This window comes from Leuresthes tenuis, unplaced genomic scaffold (assembly GCF_036924035.1).
Source record: "Leuresthes tenuis unplaced genomic scaffold, fLeuTen1.0.hap1 SCAF_8, whole genome shotgun sequence".
Classification (NCBI taxonomy): domain Eukaryota; kingdom Metazoa; phylum Chordata; class Actinopteri; order Atheriniformes; family Atherinopsidae; genus Leuresthes; species Leuresthes tenuis.
Window position 1 is genome coordinate 16,324,062 of NW_027325362.1, and position 17,683 is coordinate 16,341,744.

The following is a 17,683-nucleotide window of genomic DNA, read 5'->3' on the forward strand; positions in this document are numbered from 1 at the left end:
AGTGTTTGAGCTGAACAGGAGGACCATTCACACTAGAAGCTCTGGGTCTCAGAGGACCCTCACCCCTGAGCTCCACTCCACCTGCGGTACCCAGGGGATCTGTCTCTTCTCATAGGCCAATCGAGCCGACGGCCACAACAGTGTAGCTCAGTGTGGCACACTGAGTCAACACATCGAAGACAGGCAGGTGAACCTAATGCAGGTTGAAGCTTCTCGGAGGTGAAAACAACAGCAAGGCTTAAGAACAGGACGAATGTGCAGTGTTTCGGTAAATCTTTTTAAAAAAAAATGTTTTAATAATGTTCCACTGAAACTTTACTTTATAAAAAAAGGTGTATGTTTTCAGTGTATGTTCATTGAAGATAGCATTGTACCAATCTCTCACTGAGAGGATGATGTAGTATTTCACAGCCAAACACAAGAAGCTCTGCAAACATTCCACCCAGACTAGATCACTGCGCTGTTACTTTAAAATTGGCTGCGGGGAAAAAGACTTTTGAGCAATATGGTGTATTGAAGACTACAGCTGCCACACATGTATGCATTTAATAAATCAAAACACATTTGCAGTGAGAAAAGCCGAGACGGTTCTGTGGTGCCCACCAGTCTCTGGTGGCTTTCTGCAAGCAGGTTTATTACAAAGTAATGTTACAGTAACAATTTCAGTTCTACCGAAATGAACCATACATCGACATGAATGCACAGAAAATGGCAACACGGAGTGGAACCAAGGCCAACGCAAAGACTGCTGTGGAACAACAAAAAGAGGAGCTGCAGCGGCTGACAAGCAAACAGGAATTGAAAGCTTCATGATTACAAGTTTTCTGCGACTTCTCTTAAATAGGGATTTTGAAGGTTTCTGCAGTGCTTACTGGGGTTTATTGTCGTATATTGCATTGCCCTCTAAATGCAAGTTGGCAGTATAACATAGCACTTAAATAGATAATTGCAGTGTCTCTAATCCAAACATGAGCATACATAAATTACAGTACATTCAGTAACTCTCAGAGCGCTATCCTGCATTTGCCCTTCATTAGTGTGAAGAAATGTTAATTAACAGTTCAACATGGTTATTCCCAGATTTTTCTAGTGTCCATCAAACCTCGCCAGGATTTGCATAAATAAAATAAAGTACAATAAAAAAAACAATTTGACATTTTCACAAAAATAAAATACATTAAAAACGAATACACAAGGCCATTAACATTCCGTCCACACATAATATTAAACCATATTGCCTCTTAACAGAATATTTTACATCTTGTAACGATTTAAATAACACTCAACACATTTGCAGTCTCTTAAGTTTGACATCTCCAGTGTCCATGATGTGTTTAGAGGTGCAACTAGCTTCTGGGTTGTTTGTTTTCAGCCACTGACTATCGCTTGGATCCCTTGGCCAGTTTGCTTGTTGGAGTGGCTCTTCTTTGAGGAGTGGGGATCTTGGATGGTTTTCCTCCGTGCTGGCGGGACGCAGAGCGCGGCGTCGCTCGAGTGGACTCACCAACTGTCTCAGAGACATCTGAGCAAACCGATTGGATGTCTGAGATATCAAAGTCGGACGCGTCACTTCCTCTGCGACTGCTCCCTCTGCTCCCGGCTTTACTTCCCGGTCGGCTGGAATTTTTCCTCGACTCTGGACACATGAAATTCAAAGAGCGATCGTTAATTGGCTGGTTTCAGTTTAACTCACCGTGAGACAGATACAGACAAACACTCACTAAAGTTGTACTCACCACCTATCATTTGTGTTCGAGCTTTTAGTACAGCAGCGTTGATCAAGGTTCCCTCCTCACCCGACTGAAACCCTTTGCCAGATAAGTAGCCAGGAAGGCGCAGTTTACTGCCTTGCACTGCTGTGCCCTGTAAAAGACGGTACTTTATTTGCTGTCATTTGCATTCCTTTTTTTTAAAAAAAGCAGCTCTTACCAGCTGAAGTACACAACAAGCCGTACCAGAAAACACTACAAATGTTAATGAGTTAGTTTTATAATTTCATGAAAAATTACTTTTGCCAGAACTGTGACGTTTAGGTGAGCAACAGTTAGTATGAGAACTCTATTAGTCGTCAAACAAGTGCACACAAATAAAAACATATGTAACATCTCAAACTTAAGCAGACCGTTTTCAGGCAAGCATAAAATATTAAGCCCAAAAAAGTTCACAGACCCAACTGAAATTGGCTTCCGCTGAATATTTACTTGCACTGTTGTCATTCCAAATTCCAAATAAAATGAGAAATCAGCTAAATCTCACACATGCAGGTTTTTTTCTCTGCTAATATTCATTCAGCGTCTTTATTTTGCAGTAGATTTCAGTTGGGTCACGTGACTGTTCTGCATCTTGTGCTAAATATGACTATACCTCTGAGGATGAACCTTGGCTCTCAAAGGAGTCTGATGATTTAAGAGGAGTGGAGGGTTTGCTGTTTGTAAGCCATGGCTTATCATAATTGCGGGTTATGTGTTGGGGAGTCTAGGGAAATAACGGCAAATAAAAAAAACAAAACAAAAACATAACATGGATTCACAAATCAAAAAAAAAAACTACAAAGTACACTAGATGGAAGAGGCTCAGAAAACAATCCACAAAATGATCAAATACAGAAAAGCAGGTAAATGAGAGGAACATCAAGATGTGGAGTGATTGTTGCCATCAAGGCGGGGGAGCAAAGAACTACGCAGAAACGGGCTCTCATAGCAGGTGGATTGTCTCACCTTTGGTGTGCTGGTTGCTGTCGGGTTTGATGGAACAGGGCAGCTCTGACTGGAGGTGGATCTGTTGGGAGAGGCTCCTCTTGATGACGGTCGGGACCTCCGCCCTCTGTATCGGAAGCTGGCCATCACCTGCGTGGTTCCCTCTGGGAGGATGAACTTCTCCCGCAGCTCCACATTGGTTCTGCCTTTAGCTAAGAAATCACACTCCAAATAAGCCATAATCCACAAACAGGTCGGTGATTATAATTCCTCATTCATACGTCTGCGTTGATGATTATGATGATGAATTGACACTTTATTTTCCCCTTTAGGGCCTGAATTTCCACATAATTTCTCAAACTTTTGAGAGAATGTTTCCTGGACACAGGAACAATTTGGTATAAATAAAAGAAAAATGGATATTCCCTCATAGGAAATATTCATTAATTGTCAATTTATTTCTAGAACCTTTATTTTTCAGAACCGCAAATGTCTTAATTCAGCAGTTTCTTTTTTTTCTAAACAATTAGCACCAAATGTCGGGAAACTTCTTACTAAACACCTGAGAAATTATTGGGAAACTGCAGACTTATAAAATAAAGTGTTAGCGTGATATGGCTGTCTTCTTTCAGATGAAACTAAGTGTTTCAAAAGCAAGACTTGTGCATATTCAGACCTCATCCATACTGTCCAACAGAAGTCAAAATATTGTTAGAACAGTAGTGGAATAATCAGTTTTTTGTATGTCAACCAGCATTATCTGGCAGTGGGTCAGTCATTAAAGTGAGTCTGAACAGTTTTACAACAAAAACTGCCAAAATTAGAATGACAAAAACTAGAAGACTACCTGCATAGTGGATATGTTGAAAACAAAGTTCCATGCAGTTTAAAGTAAAAGCCATACTGTTAAAGTAAAGTGTGCAATGAAAACAGTTTCACTTTTGTGTGGTGTGCGTAAAGAAAACGGATCGTTCCCCAGCAATGACACTGGAGTATTTTCTATGTAAATAATCAGATTAATACCTCTACCCTTAATTTGGTTTTCCAATACTTTTTACCTGGAAACAGCAAAAGACGTTTTGCCCCTCATTACATGCTGAGAGAAAAAAAGAGCTGATTTCGCTACGAAAAGTCCCAAAATACTCTGATGCCTCAGAGAAAGTGACAGCAGGTGATGTGAACAACTGCATGCATGAAAACCAGCCACAGCTGAACAACGGCTGATGGTGGGTGCAGCTGCTTTCTGAGAGTGCCATTCATTCACAATGAGCGCTCACACGAAGCTACACTACAGAAGTGGCACACACCGGGACTAACACAAGCAGCACACACTCGGATGTGCAGACACACATACCACTGGTGGGTTCATGGAGCAAGGTGAGAAAGTGTGAGATTTGCCAACCTATAGGAGACTGAGTAATTGAAGAGTTTGATTCCGAGCGCAACATTTTGCTCCCGTGGTGATGAACTAGAAGAAATGATATCATGTTCAGCAGGAGGAAAGTTTGGCAGGAAACACAGAGATCGATCATTAATACAGATGACAGCAGAGACAAGCAGAGTAGTGAAGTTTTCACAGCAGATGTGGGCACAGAGAGGATATTTTCACACATAGGCCAGCGGCCAGTTGGTAATCAGTAACGGCCTATCTGCTTGTAAAGAAACATTTTCAGGGGATTATTCAAATCTTGCTTTCCATCTCTTAGGTTTTTAAGAATTTTATTTTTTTTTTCAGGGAAGCAAGATCATTAAGTTCCCATAGATCCAAAACACAGTATATATCATCACACCACATTCAGGACTCACCATACAGTGTTTTCATTGTTTCTGTAAATGTATGAAGTAAATAAACTAAAGTAAATGAACTAAGAATACTTGCAAAAACAAAATATCCACACTGAGTTGGAAGCGTTTCTGGATCGTCTAAGAAAATCAGACAAACAACCGAAACCGCAATCTACTACACAACTGAGAGTTTCTCGAGTGCCAAAGAGTTTACCGCAAACTAACAAATATGAATGAATACAGAAACGGACCTCTGAGAACACTGGTTGAGCTGTGCTTTGTGACATTTTCTATTTCTTTTTAAACTCACCTCGACAGGGGTCGTTCTTCACCAGGAACTCGTCCAGAGCCATCCAGCCACCACCCACCCGCACCATAACCGTGCTGCGCAAAATTCGCACAAGACGCAGCTGCTGAGAGTCTCCGAACTACGGCGGAGGAAGGAAAAAAGAGATGGGACATGTGAGAAACACTGACCTTCCCGTGAACGTACTCTCACTACAGACAAGAGGCTGTGCAACACTAGAAACTAGACTTTGGAGAACCACATTAATTCCAGATACTTTATTTAGCATCATATTGTATAGAATGATATTTCTTTAATGACGAATGTTCAGCTTTTTGGTCTAGTTTCCTTTCCATGTTGCACAGGTTTACACATAAACACACAGAGATTTTGAGACAAGAACATCAATTTTAACTTTTCATTCTCAAAAAGACACAAAGTACACAACAGTCAATCCAACTGGTTTTCGTCTTCGAGTGAGAGCTGGTGAGTCTGATTAAGATTCATCATTCCTAAAATCACTCCCTGAGCTCATGTCACAGCGAAGTGACTCTGTCTGGATATTGAGCCTGACAGAAATATTCTAAGGACGGAACAATGTCTTCATCATAATTTTTGTGAAGTTCCATGGTTGATTTCCACACTTTGATTATTTTTACAAATACTCAATACAATTAACCCCCAAATTACAGCATCAGTCAGGCTGTGATGTATTCACTATGTTTTTGTTGTAGAATTCTGACTTCATGTGGCCGCAGCCAGTGCACATACAAAAAAAACATGGTTGAAGGCACATGATTATGCCACCAGGGGGCACTAGTGCATAATAATTTGCCTTCACCTTACCAACCACACATACCAAACAAAAACACACTGAGCATGTTGTGGATACAAATGATTCGAGCTTTTTTGACAGGGACGAGACAGATGTCAGTCAGTTGGATGTGACCATGAGTTTTGGCACGGAATCATTATTTGAACACAACAATCACAGGTGCATGCTTTCGGTCAGAAACAAGCTCACATCATGATCAAGCGGACAAACAGCAATCTCCTGCAAAATTTGTTGCACTTTCTAAGCTATGACTCAAATACTCAGGATGCGTTGACACTGATGCAGATCAAATGCAGCTATCTCCAACGACACACTGAGAACAACATGAGGAATGGTCCTAGTCATTTCTGTCTAAACCACCACAGTGCGATACGCAGACATGACCAAACACTGATGACCCTCAGCTAAATTCTTATTGTCTTATGGTATGTCTCAAACTGCTCTAAATCTTGCATTTTTATGATTATCTGAATGATTTAATGCAACTGGTGATTCTAGTGATCAGATACATTTAAGGTGATGATGATCTGGAGGAAAAAAAAGGCACAAGAAACAGCTTAAGAGTAGCCATTTACCAGAATACAGCTTTCCAAAACTGCAACGTGTAGGTGGGGCGTAAGATTTTGATTTTCCCTGTTTGCTATTGTCTCATCGCCGATTAAGGAGTCATGTAAGCAGTGAACCAGACCAAACTGTCAAAAGAGTTATTTTAAATTCATTGTTGTGTGATACATCAATACAAACTGGTACACAAACCACCACTGATACCCCTATCCCCCTCTCACTAACCCTTATCAGAAATGAACAATCAGCAACATGCAACATGTCAGGGAATGTTAATTCAATCAATGAAAAGCAACATATGTATAGAAATCATCAAGGCTGCCCAACTTTAAAAGTTAATTAACAATGTGAGTCGGCCGACACTGTGTGAGCCACTGTCGAGGTAAATCATTCCCATGATGCTGAAGCACCAAAAGCCAAGCACACAAAAAGCATTATTAAATGCCCAGCAGATGAATTTATGCCCGTGAACCAATAAAACATGGGCTGAAATGGTGCTGGCAAGCCATTATTGGATATTCTGAAACTCAAAAGTAGATAAACAATTACAACAGTTCTTTTGACTGATTTCCAAAAAAATAAAGATGTGCCAACAGAATCATTGTAGAACAGTGATGTAAAATGTGAACACATTGGGCTTTTAATGGATGATTCATTTAATCATTTTCAGCCAAATTGTTTGATCATTTTCAGCAAGCATAAATAAATGTTGGCTTGAAAAAAAAAACATCTTGCACCTAGTAGATTAAATCAGATTGGCATTGATTTTTTTTTTCTACTTCTGAGTTCCAGCCTGAAATCATCAGCCAGGAATCTGGGCAGAAAGTGTTAATTTGACATCAAACATGGTAAATGCAGAAGAGGTAAAAACAGAGGGTGACATTCACATGTACCTGATTTCCAAGGTAGAACTGGTGATGCATAGAACAATAAGAACATATGGAAAGATTAGCACACAGTTACACTTTTCTCAACACAATTAACACTTACCTTCACTAATATCTTTCCATAAGAAAAGTCACATTAGTATATAAAGCATCTCATCATCATGACATAAGTCATTTTTCTTGAAAAAAGTACAAAGTACTTGAATAAGTTATAAGGCCAAAAAATCTGCTTACCCTATATTTGTTTGCTCCAATTTGCTCCACTTGGAATCGTTTTGGACATTTGCATTTTGCCACTTGACGTGTCACCTACAAACAGACAACTTTATTAAACCTTGTTATATAGTGACAATTTAAAACTCAGGGCCTTAGAGTTTGAATGACCTCATCTTCAATCTTGTCAGCATCTGTTAGGGGTTTGTAGGCATCTTTGTTGGGATGGAGAGCTGCCACAAACTCATAGTAGTCAATGTAGCCGTCACCATCTCTGTCGAATATGTCTGCTACTGCGCTCATTTCCAGGCGGCTGGTAGGAAACTCTGTTGAGGAGCCATCGTGTGGTACAAAATTAGCATTTTACTGGTTGATTACATGCTGTTCAGATGACACTTGTGTGCTGGACACTTACTGGAGGAGAGAATTCCCTCAATGAACTCCTGTCGGGTCACCTTGCCATCTTGATCTTTGTCAATGCGGCGGAAGAAGTCCATGACGCGCGACTTTTTGTGGTTCATCCAGCGCATGTAGCGCTTCCGCCACACATCAAAGTCAAAGTTGGCAAACTCCTTCAACTAAATTGGAAAAAAAAGAGAATGGGTGATGGAATCTTTGCAGAATAGGTGTGCTTGTGATAATATTATGAGCTGGATTTACCTCCTCTAGTCTGTCCAAAGCATCATTGAGTTTCCTCCTTCTGTCCAAAGCCAAAAGCCACACATGCTGCCACTTGGTAACCAGTAGGTTAACACGGGGGTTCTTAGTTTCGATAGGAGCTTGTGTTGATGAGCCATACATCGTTTGTGTGGGAGAACGTTTTCCTGTAAGTGAAAGACAAAATCTCTCCCAGTGACTGTGTTTTCACCGTGTTATAGGGGGATTTCACAATGACATCATTACAGGTGCTAAACAGGGCTATATATATGAGGATGTCACATCACCCTGCAGTGACTCAACACATGGCCAGATGGCTCAGGTCACGCTCTGTGATTGATATTTGTGAGATACATACTTCCAGCTCTTCCTTTTCCCAGAACAGGGATCTGAGACTGGATTTGGGGCTCCACAGCAGACTTCCTTTTGTGTGTTTTGGTGACTGTGTCAACATCTGGTTGCTTCCTGGTCATTTCTTCCATGAATGCCTGCAGGAAAAAGAACTGCTGTCATCAGAACAGCCGCAAGACCAGTACAGTCTAGATAAAATAACCGTCTTCAGTTTGAATGTACCTGATGTTCTGCTATGAGGCTTTTAATGTCCTCGATCTCTTGAGGCAGTGGCTCTCTGTCTTTTTCGTTGAGGTTGGTCTCTGCCCACTGTAGCCAGGTCAGAAGATTCTCCAGCAAATCCTGAGTGGCTAAAAGCTCGGTGAGGGCCGTGGCCAGTCGCTGTTGGTGCTGCCTGGCCCAAGCTTGCACCTGTAACGTCATACACACAGACTCGTTTATTTTTGAAAACATAAAATCATGTTATTGTCTGTTTATGGCGCACAGCATCACCAAAATAATAATAAAAAAAAAGAAAACAAAAAAACTTTGATTCCATTTATGCAGGAATCTACAGTAACCTGGAGTAAATCTTTATTGTAGCAGCCATAGTGCATTAGTGTGCAATAGTGTGTTCTGTCAAATCTACAGGTATGAGGCATGTATGCCAGCAGGCAGTTATGTACTGACCTCATCAAACCGGGCTTTAATGATGGTGTTCCAGTGCTTGATGGTTGTGATGGAGTCCGGATGGCAGATGCTGAGAATGGCCTCCCCCATGCTGGTGGATTTATTCAGAGCCACTCGCTTCTCCTCCAGCTTTTTCATGAACTCCTTAAAAATAGCAAACGGAAAAGAGTTCAGCTTTGGGATTGGGTAATCTTCAGCAAACATAAAAATGAAACATTGCTCATGCTTGTTTTAAAATTGGAGCAAGGCTGAGCTATTTCAATCAGATGAAATCATAGTTAAGAAAAATATCTACAGCATTGCATTTTTGGCATGGAAGATGACAGGGTAGACAGGTTTCAATTACAGAGCCACGGCTGTTTATCCAAGCAAAAGACTTAATCAAAAAAGAACGCTGGCATGCTTTATTTCATTGTTAGGCAACTAAAGACTGCCAAGATATGCAACTTATATGAAAACTTTAAGTTTTAGATTTCAAAAAATCATAATAACAGTGCATCGCTTGCCATGTGTTGTTCGATAAGAGCCCGCAGAGCCTCCTCATCATCTGGCAGACTGCCATGAAAACGCAAACTCTGCTCAGCCTCAGCTAGCCACTCCAGCAGGATGTGAACGGTTGAGTGGAACTCCTCAGCCTGCAGCAAGATGACACAGATCAGTCAGACTCAGAGTGAGTTTACCTTCCATCTGAAGACTGCAGGCGCTCTGCAGTACCTGACACAGGGCCTGCTCCAGCCGGGCCTGCTTTGATACCGAAAGGTTGCACACCGTCTCCCAGCGAGAGCCCAGCTCCTGCATCTGGACTTTGACCCATGAGGAGTCATCGTGACTACTCTCGATCAGCTCCTTTGCCGAACGTTTGAGAGCCTGAACGCTCACTGTTCGCTTTCCCAGCTCCTTCTGGAAAACCTGCAGTAACAAGTCAGCAGAAGACACAATAAGACCATGTGACCAACACTACAGACAACACTACAAACTGTCTCCACTGATTAAAACACAGTGTTTTTAGTTGCTTGAAAAATCCGCTTTGTGCCAATTGCACCGATGACAAGGATAGAAAAAAATGCTACTTTCAATATTTCATTGTGATTTAGTTATATATTCGGTCACTAAAATGTATATATTTTGAGCAAAGCAGCACTCTATATAATTTAATGACAAATATTGTATGTGAACTGTTTTTAATCATCTTTCATCTTTTGAAATGAGCAAACATAACAGCATCGGTTTTCCACATATCTTTACTGGACAAAGAAATCTCAACAGTCAATGAACATCAATGCCATCCCTTTTGTTGCTTGAATTTAAAGCCCAACCCTGGTGTGGTTTAAGCACCTTAGTGACTAGAAACGACCAATAAAAGGATCAAAGGAAAAGGCAATGGTGCAGAAGTGAAAACCTTTACTTGTTTTTTTAGGTAAATTCAGATGTTGCTACGGATGTCAGCGATCAACTGTCTGATCAACAAAACTGTGACATACTGTGTCTTTGGTGTGGTGGTGCATTATACCTTGTGGTTATCTATCAAGTTGAGAACCAGGTCTATGTCTCCATGGACAGGCTGGTCCTCAGCCAGCTGAGGTTCCACTCTATACAGCCAGTCAATGAGAGCCTGGAGGGCGTCTGTAAACTGTCCTGAGAACAGCAGGGCCTCTTCCAGCTTGTTTTGTCTGCAGGAGAGAACAAATGACTCACAGAAAAAGTCACAGTCACAGTCACTGTTTTCTATCCCGCCAGGCTGTCGTCAGATGATTGCAGACAGGCGGATAAAACACACAAGCAAATGGAGGTGGATGTTTTCTAACCTTTCTATCGACTTGCCACAAACGGTGTCCCATTTGTCCCTCAGTTCGCTCAGCATGTCATCCAGTTTCTGATTATCATCCCGCAGCGAGGTTTTATCTTTCAGGGCCCTCCCTGTTCGAGAAGTGGTGTCATAAACGGAGTGCTTGCTGCCCAGGGCTTTCTGAAACTCCTGTATGCGAAAAAAAAGTGTCATCGCAGTCATTAACATGTTCACAATAGTCAGGATTGGTGGATTTCTGCAACTCTGTATCTTTAGATGGATATGTAAACAGATATTTTCTTCTTTATTTCGCTGGTATATCAAGTACTACTTTAATCTGTGTGTGTGTGTGGTTGTGTGTATGTGTTTTGGGATTAAGAAGACAGTCTTCTGTGAGGGAGACAAAAAAGGGGGTCACAACTCAACACCCACTGCTCCATAGAGATTAAAAGTATCCAATCCTGAATATAGTTGAATCACAGGATTATGATAGGATTAGCCCGATCTCCCTACATAAAACTGCAAACATAGTAAGAAGGAACTGTAACAAAAGCAACTGCGTGATTAATGCATTCTGTGGAAATACCATAAATATCTTTGACCGTTGGGTCAACTCTCATACATTACACTTTTTACATGAACAAGCTGTCTGATTATTTGGACTTGTCGGTTCAGATGCAGACATCTCTGCTGTTAAAAGTTTTTTTTGTTTTGTTTTAATTAAATAAACCTTTACAAAAAAAAACAAAAAACAATCCATCACCTTGTGCTGCACCAGCTGCATCTTGATTTTGTCCGGATCATTGGCGATTTCCACTTCAGAGTCCAGACTCTTCTCAGATTCATCCAACCACTCCATCAGTTTATTGAAGGTTTCATGGAACTAATGAAAAAATAAGGGAAAAAAAAACAAAACAGCGTAAGATATTCAAAGAAATGTATGATTTCACTTCACTTATCACAAAGTTCTGCTTTATGTTCACATGATTAAGCTTTTTGGCCCAAAGAACAGAACAGAAGAGGCCCACGACTAATGAAAATACTGTAATAGCCAGCGGACAAAATATTAAACAGGTTTAATATACTATTTGCACAGCTTTCCAATGATAATAAAAAGCTCTGATTGCAGGGAAACTATGGCTGTGCCAGATTCAGCATAAATATGCCGAGAGCAGTACCTGTTTGGCCCTCTTTCTGGCGTCATCCAGCAGACGACCTCGCTCCACAGACCTCTGCACCAGCTTCTCCCAGCGTCCCTGAACGCTGAGCAGCAGGTTCTTGATCAGTACCACATCCTGTTTCTGGCTGAAGTACTTCAGATGTGTCCCGGTCTTGTCCAGTTCGATAATGTGCTCCCTGTGGGAGTTCACCTCTGTCACAAACATCTGCACAAATATAGAACATCACAGTGAGGAGAGACATCTAGGTCATGTGTTATAATATCAAAAGGGAATAAAGGGTTTTGGCTCAACAGTGGGGGTAATGTAATCCTTGGTATTAAAATGCTAATAAGCTGCAATCTGAATTACAAAACAGATGCCATTAAGTCATTCTTGGCTTGATGTCAGAATGGTGATGCAGTTGACATGAACTACTACTAACAATTGCCTTTCACGGACAGAACAAAATTAGACACTACCTTGGCAATAGGAAAAGAAGTTGGATTTGAGTCACAAAATCACTTTTTTTATTCCAAAAGTGCGTGAACAAATCATGCAGAATCTTAAAATACATTTCTTTTCATCAGCACCTAATATCATAACTGAGTCTGTGCAGCCATCCGCTTTGTACAAACATTACCTTATGTTCATCAATCTGAAACATGATGGTCTCCAGAATGAGGGAAGCAGGGGAGACCATGTTCAGTGTCTGCTCTGCTTGGGTTAGCCAGACAATGAAGTCCTGCAGAGAGTTGTGGAAATCTGTGGCCAGTGTTACAGCTTCTTCTAGTTTCGCCTGTGGACAAAAAAGCACGAGAAAGTATCGATTTCTTTGTCCTATATACATATCGAAGATCAGTAGCCTGTACAGCCTGCACAGAGATAGTCTGGTAACTTCAGTTATGTCTGTTTCAACAGCGGAAATTAACTTCTTCGATAGGGCTGATGGTGAAGCTGAAAGGGAATGATGAGTTTTTAATTGAGGAAGAGAAACATCCACAGTGGCTTCATCACTGAATGGGATCTGCTCACCACAGCGGCAGCCAGGGGCTCATCACATGACAGTAAACTCTGTGTTAGTGATATTACAAGCCTGATGAGCTTTCTTTTTTGCCAGATACAGTGAGCCACGGGTGTCTCGCCAAATAAGGAACTGGATTTCAATCATTAGGTCATACTACAGACAGTCTTTTCAATTTGTAAATTGTGTTCAGCATTGCTGCACAGTTTGGCTGACAACTCTAGTCAGCTCTAAGATTTACTAGGTCTTAAAATTTCAGGGAACAGGACCAAAGTAGATAGGAAACCAAAACATTTGAGTAAAGAGTGAAATGAACACAACAATGGGCTCCATATCTTGAGTGAGAGATGATTAAGGCAGAGAGGGCTCATCTCTCTGTCATGTTAAATGACTGTGCATTTACTATGGCAAGAAATGGAAAAAATGTTCCTCGAAAAGAAGACTTTATTTTGGCTCAAATATCTATTTAGCTCCTCTATTTATTTTATCAGCTCTTCCCTAAGTGAACATATAAGAACACTGCTGCTCTACTCAGACAGCAGCTCCATGGCTGTGATCTACAGAGTAACCACATCCTGTAAGTCCGTGCCAGCACTTACACCATTCATTATTGGCACTGGGATTAAAGGCTTTCAAGCTGCAGAGTCATGGCTCAAGTGTATGTCAGCGATCCCTCACTGGGATCTGAAGTGGTGAATCATTGAGCTGCGAGCAGTGAAAGCCTTGCACCGACTCCCTACCTTTCTTTCAGTGACCTTCGCCTGCACCGCTTCCCATTTATCCTTCAGGTTGGCCAGGTCCTGCTCCGTGTTGCTATCCGGGCCCTCCGGCGTCATCGCGAGCAGCTGGCGACCCTTGTTCAGCAGTTCCTGATATAGCTCCTCCTTGGCCTCAAAGGAAGAACACAGCTCCTATAAGAGAAAAAAACACAAGCACACACACACAATGGCATGAGGAAAGTGAATCTTTCATCAACAAAACAAGATTACAGTTGAGGACAGTTCGTCTGTCAGTGGTTAGTCCAAGTTTAGCCCAAAAATGGAAAAAGAATGAGCACACCGAGGCACGCTGCAGCTCTATGGAGCATGTTTCCCACAAACATTTAAACAGTATTATGTTACTAATTTGATAAAAGTTAGTGCTTCCAAATAATCCTTCTGTTTTTAGTTCCATTAAATGTCAACACTGATGCTTCTTGAGGGAACCCTCACTGTTAAAGTGTCTCCATTACAGACAGCAAGAACAAACAAACTAAAACATTCCTAGATTCAGTCTGGTCAGACATGGCTGAATCAATTTGAAACACTTAAAAGGATTTTTGTCATCTTCTGCGGGGCGATGCAAATAGTGTATTTTGCAGTGTCATTTAATTTTCACACTTCAGATAAAACACAGAAAAGACACAGTCACCTCCTTGCCAGCCTGCCATCTGTATGCGGTCTTTCATATTGTTAAACACATACCAGATGGGCATTAAGCTGCTCCCGGGCCGTGTCTGGTAAGCCTCCCACAGCCTTTGATGCCAACAGCTGACGTTCTGTGTCTTTCAACCATTGCTGCATATCTTCTATCTCACCATGGAAACCTTGGGCCTACAACACAATACAACCTGAGTCAGGACAAAAGGTGGCTCTCACACACGCTCATTGTTAGAAACCTGAGGCTCGGAGAAGAGGACGTCTGAGTTATTAATTCCTTGGATTAATTCACTACCAAAACTGGATGCAGCATAACAAAATGTAGCCCTAACGAAGTGATTTGTGGTTTTCATCTTTCTTTAACCCATCTTTTAAAATTTTAACTTCCTAAATTTACTTTAAAGACAAACCTTTGATAAATGTAATGTAATCATTTTCAAAAAGACTCCAAACAAAACCCCAAAAAAACATCTCATTGATAACATTTAATTCAGGACATATTTCAGTTTTCGTTCCCTTCCTCTTATCAAAGCACCCCTCCCCCCAAATGTCATAGTCATGAAGAGATGAAGAGAAGAATGGGTGCACAGGATGCAAAACAAATGAGGGTGTGTGTGTGTGTGGGGGTGGGTGTCTGGGGGTTGTAATCAGTTCTCCCAAAAGAACTTTATGACTTCAACATGACATACTTGTTCCCAGGGGAGAAAGGAATGACTCACACTTTTTATTAAACAAGAACTAACAACACAAGGTCATCGACTTGCTGTGAGAGTAATTCTGACACCTGAAGCAGTGAAGCCTCCAGCTGTTGCTTCCTCTGCCCTGTCTTCTCCAGGATGGCTTTCCACCTCTGATTCAGATTCTCCAATTTGCTCTGCAGGCTAGAAGCCTCCTCTCCAGCACTTGACTCCACCAGTTCATTACCAGCTTTGTTTACAGTCTCCATTGTCGCCTTGTGAGCCAACACATCTATCTGCAGGACCTGTAAAAACAAAGCAGCCAAAGACAGCAAGAGGGTGGGTGAATGGAATTCAAGCCCGAAGGATGTCACTAAATCCACGTGGATGATTTTTTTGTCTTAAAATAGCAAAAAGAAACAGAAGACGAGAGTTGATTTGTCGTACGTGGTGTTTGGCGAGTTCTATCTCGATGGCTTTGGGGTCTCCTGCAGCTTTCCTCTGCTCATCAAGCAGCTCCTCGGTGTGGCTCATCCAGGCCAGCAGCTCATCCAGAGCATGCTGGAATTGGCCCAGAGCCAGAAGGCCTCCCTCCAGTTTGTGCTGGATTAATGACAGATTGTAACATTAGATACTGTAATCAGTGAAAGCACTTTACACGCACACAACACATTCACCAGCCTGTTGACGATATAGCTAACAAAGCGATGCTTTGTTTCCATTTTTATTTGAATGAAAATGTATTTTTTTTCTTGATATAAATGATAGAGGTGCTTACTTCTTGTTTTACTAAGGAAACTATCAAATTCTAGTTGAATTATTCAAAATGAATGACACAAAAAATGGCTGTGTAATTATGATGCAAAGTTACCTGTAAAAACTCCTGTATATGAATTTATTACATTAACATCTATTAAATATACAACATTTTGTACTTTAATTTAAGCAGTTAACAGTAACAATTGATTGTTTTTGGGGTTTTATCAAATTTTGTTTTCCCTTTCCTTGTTTCCCTGCTCTGACCTGTCGGCTGATGATCTTCTCGTCCAGATTGTCCCAGAGCATCTTGAGCTCAGACATCGGCTCCTGGATGGTGCAGCGATCGCTGTCCTCCGTCACCTTCTTCAGCAGGAGGCTGGCCTGGTGGTTCAGACGTTCCATCTCAATCTGCAGCTGGTACGATTCTCCTTTGAACTCCTGACAAAGCAGCACATGAAGTGGCGCACCCAGACAGTAAACACAGGTACAAAGTTATACAGACAATACCAGCTTTGTCCTCTCAGGACAGAAATAGTCTTTTTGTACATTAAAGTACAAGTGGCTACTTGGTGAAGCTATTCTTGTAGAGCTTTTGAACCTATGCAAAAAAAAGACCAACTAGCACATGTTATGATTCAAACGGTCAATATGAACACAGCTGACATAAACACAGCTTGTGTTTGATATATCTGATCTGTCAGAAAACTGTCAGTGAAGATAAAGAAAAGATTGAATAAGCCAGAGCAGAGGGGAATTACAATGCTTCCAGCATGACAAATAGCAGCAGTAAAATGTTGTTATGCATGTAAAGACAAATATGGTAGACTGTACCTTGAGCTCTACAATCTGCTGCTTGACAGTCTCCAGGTCTGTGCCTACAGGAGACATTGAATCCAGTTTGCTCTCCAGAATATCCACCCAGTCGAACATGCCCTGCGCAAAATGGGAAACTATTGTTACTGAAAGAAAAGAAAGGTTAGTACACACGGAGTCGCATTTCACATTTCATCTCATGTTATGGACAGCTGGTCTAGTATAGTTTACAAATTATGTAGACATATAGAATGAAAGAAAAAGCCCCAATCACAAGTACTGTTCTTGACTGAATAAAAATGAAAGCAGCTGTTTAGAAGATTCCTTTCCCACCATAAAAAGATCTTACGTTTAAGTTCAAACTTGAGCCCAATATAGCACAAGACTGTGGTAAGTGTTTATTGTTTCTAACTGAACAGGACTCTCATAAAACTGTAATCTGCTGTTTTATCTTGAGGCCTTAAAATGTTCTGGCTCACTGTCATATATAGACATACTTATGCCTTCAGAGACATAAAAAAGTCTTAGTAACTGCTTATTCTATTACTGGATATGCAATAAAAAGCAGCAAAAATGCAATTAACTAATGTTTTATATATCTTTTAACAGTTTGCATTTGAGTTTTGGAGAAAGTTAGCCAGTCAACCCCTTCACGTGTCTCAGTGTGTGAACCAAGTACCTGCAGGCCATCTTGAAACTGCACAGCAGCCTGCATAGCATCTTCCAGCCTCTCTACTCTCTCCTTCCAAGTCTTATCGAGATTCTCCCATGCCGAATTCACCTGGAAACACGACATCATCCACAAACTGCATGAAGACCCCAAAGCTTCGGCAAGTGGAAATTGTTGAGTGAATTACATGAAGATAAATAACATTGCCTTATAAAGATGTTTGAATGTAATCTGTTACCTCATCAAGACTTTTCTTTATCACAGGTTTATCTGGCTCCCCACAGGCAGTCATAAGCTCTGCACCCTGATTTCGCACCGCATCGAGCTCCTCCTGCAGACCGTCAATCTCCTCCTTGAATCCCTGTAAAAATTAAAAGGATAATTTAAAATCAAAGATACGCTCCATCACTTTTATTCATATATTTGTTGATTGAGT

General features: G+C 41.1%; 1 protein-coding gene across 18 annotated transcripts in view; it reads right to left on the reverse strand.

Moving 5' to 3' along the window:
- Positions 1–588: 588 nt before the first annotated feature.
- Positions 589–17,683, reverse strand: part of dst (dystonin) — a 97,952-nt gene continuing 80,857 nt past the window's right edge. For 8 of the 18 annotated variants that reach the window (XM_072391134.1, XM_072391120.1, XM_072391118.1 and 5 more), the window contains 30 exons: positions 17,486–17,608; positions 17,257–17,358; positions 16,596–16,697; positions 16,029–16,202; positions 15,453–15,608; positions 15,113–15,310; positions 14,374–14,502; positions 13,651–13,821; positions 12,530–12,685; positions 11,908–12,114; positions 11,493–11,612; positions 10,749–10,918; positions 10,454–10,613; positions 9,658–9,852; positions 9,450–9,578; positions 8,944–9,087; positions 8,497–8,685; positions 8,282–8,411; positions 7,927–8,090; positions 7,682–7,844; positions 7,438–7,592; positions 7,288–7,362; positions 7,060–7,077; positions 6,178–6,294; positions 4,792–4,909; positions 4,051–4,164; positions 2,718–2,908; positions 2,365–2,475; positions 1,737–1,863; positions 589–1,636 (listed from right to left, as the gene is read on the reverse strand). In XM_072391134.1, coding sequence (XP_072247235.1) covers positions 1,380–1,636; positions 1,737–1,863; positions 2,365–2,475; positions 2,718–2,908; positions 4,051–4,164; positions 4,792–4,909; positions 6,178–6,294; positions 7,060–7,077; positions 7,288–7,362; positions 7,438–7,592; positions 7,682–7,844; positions 7,927–8,090; positions 8,282–8,411; positions 8,497–8,685; positions 8,944–9,087; positions 9,450–9,578; positions 9,658–9,852; positions 10,454–10,613; positions 10,749–10,918; positions 11,493–11,612; positions 11,908–12,114; positions 12,530–12,685; positions 13,651–13,821; positions 14,374–14,502; positions 15,113–15,310; positions 15,453–15,608; positions 16,029–16,202; positions 16,596–16,697; positions 17,257–17,358; positions 17,486–17,608 — 4,365 coding nt within the window. In that variant the 3' untranslated portion in view covers positions 589–1,379. The remainder of the gene's footprint in view (positions 1,637–1,736; positions 1,864–2,364; positions 2,476–2,717; positions 2,909–4,050; positions 4,165–4,791; positions 4,910–6,177; positions 6,295–7,059; positions 7,078–7,287; positions 7,363–7,437; positions 7,593–7,681; positions 7,845–7,926; positions 8,091–8,281; positions 8,412–8,496; positions 8,686–8,943; positions 9,088–9,449; positions 9,579–9,657; positions 9,853–10,453; positions 10,614–10,748; positions 10,919–11,492; positions 11,613–11,907; positions 12,115–12,529; positions 12,686–13,650; positions 13,822–14,373; positions 14,503–15,112; positions 15,311–15,452; positions 15,609–16,028; positions 16,203–16,595; positions 16,698–17,256; positions 17,359–17,485; positions 17,609–17,683) is intronic. The other 10 variants (XM_072391124.1, XM_072391130.1, XM_072391127.1 and 7 more) reach the window with 7 other exon arrangements.